Source organism: Lonchura striata, chromosome 5 (genome assembly GCF_046129695.1).
Source record: "Lonchura striata isolate bLonStr1 chromosome 5, bLonStr1.mat, whole genome shotgun sequence".
Taxonomy (NCBI): domain Eukaryota; kingdom Metazoa; phylum Chordata; class Aves; order Passeriformes; family Estrildidae; genus Lonchura; species Lonchura striata.
The window spans coordinates 16,932,218-16,940,581 of record NC_134607.1 but is presented as its reverse complement, the minus strand read 5'-3'; the positions used below and the strand labels follow the sequence as shown (position 1 = coordinate 16,940,581).

Below are 8,364 nucleotides of genomic sequence, written 5' to 3'. Positions count from 1 at the left end.
TTTTTTTTTCTCCCCTGCAGTGGGAAGGAGATACTTCTTTACTTCACTACGGCACCTTCCCAAGAAAGGTGCTACATGTTTGCTGCTAGATCGAGCATTTGAGCTTTCTGGGAACTGAGATGTAATGTGAGTTAACTTTCAGGACAGACTTTCCCAATACCTCAAACTAACACCTCAAAAATCTACTTATCTCAAAGGGGGGGTTTTGGTTTGGTGGATTTTTGTTTTGTTTGGGGGTTTTTTGTTTGTTGGGATGGGGGGGGGGGGGTTAGGTTATTTTGGGTTTTTGTTTGTTTGCTTTTGTTTTGGTTTTGAGGGGTTTTTTTGTTTGCTTTTTCGGTTTTTTTATTTTTGTTTTTTGCTTTGTCTAAAAATTTGCGAGGTCGAAAAAACAGTTTTGAAACAATTTGCGGCCCAGCCTGCCATCCCTTACTGACGTGCAGCAGGAGAACTCTTCCTAACCGCTACTCACTACGCAAATCTCAATGAATTAAGCAAACCCATTAAAAGAAGCTGAACCCAAAGTGATTCACAAAGAACAACTCCTCACGCAAGCTAAAAAATAATAAAAAATAATATAATCGAACAACCACCGCTCGGCAGCCCCGCGCAGCCCTGAGGAGCGGGGGGCTCCCCTCAGGCCCCGCGGCCCGGCCATGGCGGCGGGGGCGGGCCCGGAAGGGGAGCGGCGCCCCGCCTCGCTTCCCCGCTGACGGGCGGGGCGGCAGCGCGGGCGGCGGGCACCATGCTGCAGTTCTTGGTAAGGCTCTGCACTCCGAGGGGAAGGGCGTAGTGCCCGGCCACCCCCGGGCCCTGACAGCGGGGCGGCTGCGCCCGGTCTCGGCTGCCCGGCAGCGCCCCAGCCTTGGGCAGCTTCCCTTCTCCGGCTCCTTCCCTTCCTCCTCCGGCTCCTTCCTCCCCTTCTCCCGCTCCTTCCTCCCCTTCTCCGGCTCCTTCCCTCCCCCGGCTCCTTCCCTCCCCTTCTTCCGCTCCTTCCCTCCCCTTCTCCCGCTTCTTCCTCCCCTTCTCCCGCTTCTTCCTCCCCTTCTCCGGCTCCTTCCTCCCCTTCTCCGGCTCCTTCCTCCCCTTCTCCCGCTCCTTCCCTTCCCTTCTCCGGCTCCTTCCTCCCCTTCTCCCGCTCCTTCCCTTCCCTTCTCCGGCTCCTTCCTCCCCTTCTCCCGCTCCTTCCCTTCCCTTCTCCGGCTCCTTCCTCCCCTTCTCCCGCTCCTTCCTTCCCTTCTCCCGCTCCTTCCCTTCCCTTCTCCCGCTTCTTCCTCCCCTTCTCCCGCTTCTTCCTCCCCTTCTCCCGCTTCTTCCTCCCCTTCTCCCGCTTCTTCCTCCCCTTCTCCCGCTCCTTCCTTCCCTTCTCCGGCTCCTTCCTCCCCTTCTCCCGCTTCTTCCTCCCCTTCTCCCGCTCCTTCCTTCCCTTCTCCGGCTCCTTCCCTTCCCTTCTCCCGCTTCTTCCTTCCCTTCTCCGGCTCCTTCCTTCCCTTCTCCGGCTCCTTCCTTCCCTTCTCCGGCTCCTTCCTTCCCTTCTCCGGCTCCTTCCCTTCCCTTCTCCCGCTTCTTCCTTCCCTTCTCCGGCTCCTTCCCTTCCCTTCTCCCGCTCCTTCCTCCTCTTCTCCCGCTCCTCCCCTTCTCCGGCTCCTTCCTCCCCTTCTCCGGCTCCTTCCCTTCCCTTCTCCCGCTTCTTCCTTCCCTTCTCCGGCTCCTTCCTTCCCTTCTCCGGCTCCTTCCCTTCCCTTCTCCGGCTCCTTCCTTCCCTTCTCCGGCTCCTTCTCTTCCCTTCTCCGGCTCCTTCCCTTCCCTTCTCCCGCGCCTTCCCTTCCCTTCTCCGGCTCCTTCCCTTCCCTTCTCCCGCTCCTTCCTCCTCTTCTCCCGCTCCTCCCCTTCTCCGGCTCCTTCCCTTCCCTTCTCCGGCTCCTTCCCTCCCCTTCTCCCGCTTCTTCCTCCCCTTCTCCCGCTTCTTCCTCCCCTTCTCCCGCTCCTTCCTTCCCATCTCCGGCTCCTTCCTTCCCTTCTCCCGCTCCTTCCCTTCTCCCGCTCCTTCCTTCCCTTCTCCCGCTCCTTCCCTTCTCCCGCTCTTTCCCACCCGTCCTCCCTTGCTCTCGCAGAGCGCTGCCTTAAAGCTGCTCTGAAAATGGAGTTCCACGGCTTGTTCTTCCTCCAGGCCGTGCCCTTAATTTGCCTCGGGGGTTCTGCTTGCTCGCAGTGATGCTCCCCTTTGCTGCTCAGGTTTCTGTTCGTAAGCAGAAACGCCTCTCTGCTTTAGTGACAGCAGGGCGTCAGCCCTTGCCGTTTTGTGCACCCTTAAAAGTGTAGCGCTGCAGAGGGACCGTATTTCATTACTGCCCCGAAGAGCAGCAGAATTATTAGAATGAATATTAGACTTCAGCTTTCGTTGGGGTAGATAATGCAGCTGGCTAATGAATTTCATAGCAGGTGTTGATACAGAGCAAGAAATGATGGCCTGTTGTAAATAGGGATAGTCTTGCCTGTTTTTAGATAATAAATAAATGAGGCATGTTGTCATCCCAGCTTCATAATTACAAGTATGAAAACCTCGGCCATTTCTGTAGCTGTTTATAATCCCCTCTGCACCCCAATGGAAACCTTCAGTAAGGCTAAATGTGGTTAGCCTCTCTCAAAGTTTCTGTGTTTATCAGCTCTACTGCTTTCAGCTAATAAGTGGGGGTGTTTTGTTTTGTTTTGTTTGTTTGTTTGTTTTTTTCTAGATGAAAATACTTTATAATTACAACTTCTCATTAGTGCATGACTGTTAGACAAAAGATATACTAATTCTGGGTTTCTTCCCTGCTTGGGTGTAGATTGGATGTTTGACTCTTGCTCTCCCTGGTTAGGGCTGTAGTAGAGAGATAAAGGGATAATCTCACAAACCTTATGTTTTGGCAGTCCAGTGTTAAGCTTTAAATAAGCCATTTGTTTACAAAGCACCTTGAAATGCTGGGTGGAAATTGGAAGACTCTGAACCCTCAGTCAGGGGGTTCTGTCCTGTTGTTTTTAGTGAATATGCACATTTTCATTGGCTTTCCATATAATTGAAGTCTTAAGTAGTGTTTGTTTTTTTTTTTTTTTTCCCACTGCTTGAATTGTCAGCTCTAAAAATAAATGTAACTGAGTGGATGCAGTGCTGGACTTTCTAATAATGGAGTACACTTTAAGGGAATACTGATCTCAGTAATATCTCTGCTGAGTAAGGGTTATCTCACAGCAGAATATGACATATATTAGAGAGGTTGTAGGATTAAAGCTAGAACACTGCTAATAAACAAGGATCTGGTTTGTGTTTCCACATGGTTTCCCAGACCCTGCTAAAGATAGAGGAAATTCTCCTCTTCTAGAGTGGTACTCTGAATTAAGAGGAACCACAGTTCTGGTTTTCATCAGTGCATTATTTGTTAGTATCTTCCAGAGTACGTACTTAGCTAGTAATTGAAACTACAGGAGCACATGATAAGCAGGACAGTACACACAAGAATAATTCTTCTTAAATTGTTAAGGCTAGATTTTAAAAAGTAATTGTAAACAAGGAATAAGACCAAAAATGTGTTTAAGGAAATACTGAAGTAACTTGCAGTCAGAGTTCATATGACAGCTCTCAGCCAATTTTAGTTTTCTGTAGATAGATTTTCACCAGTGCTGCTTTTGGAGTCTGGATCACAGAAAAGATGAGCTGTGCTGCTTTGGGCCTGGAAAAGATGTCTGGTCAGTAAGTGATGGCAAAGTTGTTTTGTGGACTGTGGTTTTATTTTTCTTAAAATAGTCTTATTTTGTCAGCAGTGACCATGAGCAATAACAATCTCTTTAAACAGAACTGTCCTCAGCTGTTACAAAAAGTGATTTGTCTACTAACAATGAATGAGAGCACAATATTGGCAGTGTCCCCTTTTAAAACAGTTAAATGAGCTTTCATGGTATAAGGCAGACTTATTTTGAAGTAAAAAAAAAAAAAAGTAGGATACTGAGCAGCTGCTGAATGAAATCTCATCACCTGCCTTTGAAGAGAGGAATTTTTTTCACTCTGGAAGTGTTACTATGCTTGAGGATTTTCCTCAGCTGGCAGATAGGGTCTGGGCCAGAAACTCTGCTTGTGTTTTGCTCTGGCTTTACTTCCATTTTTATGGAAATGCATTTTTATGGACACCCTTCATCAGCTATAAGTTTGCACAGCTGTCAGAAGAGGTTGTGCCCAGCTTCCAGCCAGCTGTACTGCCTTGGAGGAGCCCCTAGAGCAGAGTGGATTTGGCTGAGAACTAATCTCTTGGGTTCAGAAGGGTTTGTCTGGAAGATGCACAGCTGTTGCTGCAGAAGAGAAGAAGCAAGTTTACATCAGTTTAAGTTCATGTTGTGAAGTTTTAGGTATTTTTTACTTCATCCTAAAACACGTATGTCCCTTTCCAACACTGAGCGCTGTTCTAGTAGGGTGTTGCATTAGGCTTTCCCACCATGGACCAAGAAGTCTGTGATATGTAGATCCCTGCTGCTGTCTCCCACATTTTTCTAGGAGTTACTGCCTTTGTGGGTGTGTAGAGAACCTAACAAGGATGAACACAGCTTGATCCAAATAGTCTTGGGGATGTGGATTGAATAACAAAATGTACTTTGGAAATTATGAAAGGATGTTTCTGGTGAGGAAGATGGAGAAAATTCTACCTCTCTGGATGAAAGATGAGAAATTACATAGGAGTGGAGTTGAAACTCATTAAATAACTTGCAATATCCCTTTTTCTTTATTTTAGCCAATAAGGTTTTGATGGAAGGATGTTAACTCTTCTCCCTTTCTTCCTTTTTAGCTTGGTTTTACGCTTGGCAACGTGGTTGGGATGTATCTGGCTCAGAACTATGATGTGAGTATCCTAGTATTCTCAGAAGTAAACCTGTCCTGAACTGAAAATATACAGCTGTTTTCCCTCAATTAGAATTGAATCAGTCTTTATTTTGATGGTTTATATTATTTGAACAGAATGCAGATCATGCTGACTTTATTTATAGGAGAACTGAGACTTCTTCAGGAAGAATTACTTCACTGAAAGAGTGGTCAGGCATTGGAGCAGGCTGCACAGGGAAGTGATGGAGTCACCATCCCTGGAGGTGTTCAAGGAATAACAGGACATGGCACCTCATGCTCTGGTCTAGTTAACAAAGTTGTTTAAAGGTTGGACTCTGTGATCTTGTTGGACTTTTTCAACCTTAATTGCAAAAACAAAAAAAAAAAGTGTAACCAAAACATCATCTGTGGTAGTCTAGTGCTTAAAGCCTAAACTTCTGTTGAGTCCTAGAGCCCAGCCTTCTACAGGCAAAGACAGGAGAAACAGAAAAGGTTTATCAATTGCTCATGGATTTTACCAACGTTAAATACTGGCTTCCTGTCTCAGCCTGTCTTCTTACAGTGTTCTCCAGTCAGTATAACTGTTAATAAAAATTCTCAAGGCATATGAAACGTCTTTTTTCTGGACCTATAATGAAAATAAGTTTTGCCAGCCTTTTTTTTGTAAATGCAGTGTTTTCTCCTACTTCAAAAAGTGTATTTACCTGCAATCTTTCTTTCCTTCTTTTCTCACAGTGAGAAGGAAAGAGAACTTTATTTTTTCAGTTCCCAGTTAACAGTTTTCAATGTGAGAGAGCAAAAAGATTTCAAGCTGACCCTTCAAAACATGCTTCTACTTTCTGCCAAGTCAGCAGAATCCATTGTAAGAGCAGTGCCACTTTACTTACTGGCTAGAGGAGTTAATAACATTTAACATATGAATCTTTTTAAATTCTTAGGCAATCTTTGTTGGCCTTAATAAAAAACCAAACAAAGTTGTTGAGGCTTTGGTGACATTTATGTTTTGCTTTCCTCTCATCTTCGTATTGAGGTCATCTTGCTTAAAAAAAAAATCTTACATTTTGCTCTTGTTTATGCAAAAACTTTGGTGATTTTTCCTGACAGTCCAGTGAAAGGCTGGTGTTTCTGTCCAATACATGTTTTACAGTGTTACAAAAATGTAGTAATAAGAATATATTTGGATGTGTCAATGTATCACAAGCATTGTATGGTGCTTTGCTGGCAGCACTGATAAAGTATTGCCACAAGAGGGGGACTCAGGGTTTGATTTGCTGGAAGTATTTCCCTGGAAATGCAACACTGACTTGCAGGATGAGCAGGGAAGTTTTACTGCTGGTGTTGAAGATGGTTGGTTTGAGGTGACATTTAATATAAGCTTGTCATAATTCTGGAGCTGTACATACAATGTGCTTAGTAATGACTACATGGAGGGTTCTGCTGAGAGTGGTGGAGTTCACTTGGTTTAGTTTAAATGTCAGGCTGGGCTCTTAATTTCATTTGCTCAAACAGAGCTTAATTCTGAGGAGGAGGGTAAGAGGAACTTGTTACCAGTTCTGTGAGCCTGAGACCATTCAATAAGGGAACTGCATTCTGTTTGGATTAACTTCTGCTCTGTGGTCAGGTTACATATGAAGTAAAAACCCAAGATTTTTTTTTTTTTTCACAGCTAAGAGTGGAAAATTTGCATTAATTTTGTTTTAATCATACATTATCACTTCCCAGTTATAGCTAGTCATAATCTTTTCTTTACTATTAGGAGTTTCAGCTTTTTTTTCCCTTTCAAGTTATTGAAATTTACTGTTGGGTTATTTTATCAAAATTATTTTATTTGTAGGAGAAGGCTGAAGATTTGGAGCTCACAAGCAGTAAATTGAATTTTCATTCAGGTGTAAAACTGCAAAAGGATGACAATTTGCAATGCAGTAGAATTAGCCAGTGAAGAATTTTGTTTCCCACAAGATGAACCAGGAGAAATATTTCTTAATAAATATCTTGAGAACATATTTGATGCTCTTGAACATCTCTTTTCTCTTGGGTTATGACCAGTATAGTGCAATCTGATTTTCCCTTTGAAAGTCTGTGCATCAGTGTTTAAATCTGCTTATTCTTGGAAGCTTGTCTTCTTTCAGTCAGGAAGCCAGCCTGGTCTTGCTAAATTTCTTGTAATGTGATCCTTTTTCCTTCCTCCTGTTCCCATCACCACTGACTTATACCTTTAATAATCTAAGTATTTCCTGAAGCCTCATCTGCTGTTTGCCTGATACTTATTAGATTTAATCTCTGTTTAAGGTAACAGAAACTGGAAATATCTTTTTAAAACCAGTTCAAATTTTATGGAATTTCTTGCTGTGTGTATGGTATTTCCTGATGAAACTCACGTAGCCCAGGATTTTTTATAGTGTGGAGTTTGATTGTTTTGTTTTGTCTTTAAAGATTCCTAACATTGCAAAGAAGCTGGAAGATTTTAAGAAGGATGTGGAAGCCAAGAAGAAACCACCTAATGACAAGTCCTGAAAGAGCAGCGTTCCCCAGGTCAACTCTGTGTGTGTACCAAGGATGCAATTTACCTTTTGGGCAGCAAAGGTCAAGTAGAGGGCTGGCATGGGAGGTTCCTCCACTCTTAGTCTCCTCGAACTGGAATATTTTCCTTTTGAAAGGGTGGCCGTGAACTTTTCCTGGGACTGATTTTCAAGGGTTTCAGAATTTGGATTTATAACTGATGCGTGACTGATGATATGATTTGTATTTTTCAGTGTTTCTTTTCCTAATATTTTGTTACTTGTTTTTACCTGATCCAACTGGAGTGCTTTTGATCCTGGTACAATTGTAATCTCACACTTGATAATACCCTAGCTCCTAGAACAGCACAAAAGAAATTAAATGCATCAAGAAGTAACTTTCAGAGTTTCTTGTCATTTGTTGTGAGCAGTGGTACTTCACTGTCCTTAAGCCATACACACAAGCAAAGCAAAAAAAGCAGCCATTAAAACTTCTGGTGTGTGAGAAAACACACATCCATTGTAAAACTCATGTCTTCTCTTGAAACCATAATTCTGCAAAAATCCTGTTGTAAGTTCTGAAAAAAAAATTTGCAATTATTTGAATGGATGTCAATTTTATTAAGTCAAGAATCTATCAAATAATTTTCTTCCCTTAAAATGGAAGAGGTCTATCAACTCTATAACATGGCTTAAATGACAGAGGCTTCTTCACAGTTTTTTGCAGGACATGAAGAACACAGAAAAGTGCCAGGATTGTGTTCTTGCTCTTATTGAGAATGCCTGGTGATGAACTACAGACAAGCACAGAGAATGACCCCCATTTGTTCAGGCTCTAGATTAAAGCATGCCTGTAGTGCTTCTCCGTTAATGTTTTAATTAGGATGAGGATTGTGCCTTAAAAGTGGTTTGTCCTTCTACTATGTTTTCATTCTCATCATAGGAAAACTGTAGGGGACATGGTCTGTATTCCTCTCAGAAAAGACTAAATCAGAAGATATGCTTTGATCTGATGGG

The 8,364-nt window shown here is 43.5% G+C and overlaps 1 protein-coding gene across 1 annotated transcript; it reads left to right on the top strand.

Moving 5' to 3' along the window:
• The first annotated feature begins 701 nt into the window (after nucleotides 1-701).
• On the top strand, nucleotides 702-7,745 carry STMP1 (short transmembrane mitochondrial protein 1). The gene is made up of 3 exons (XM_021551939.3): nucleotides 702-760; nucleotides 4,815-4,868; nucleotides 7,283-7,745. Exons 1-3 carry the CDS (start codon nucleotides 746-748, stop codon nucleotides 7,361-7,363), a joined length of 150 nt encoding a protein of 49 aa, XP_021407614.1. The 5' UTR covers nucleotides 702-745; the 3' UTR covers nucleotides 7,364-7,745.
• Nucleotides 7,746-8,364: the final 619 nt, after the last annotated feature.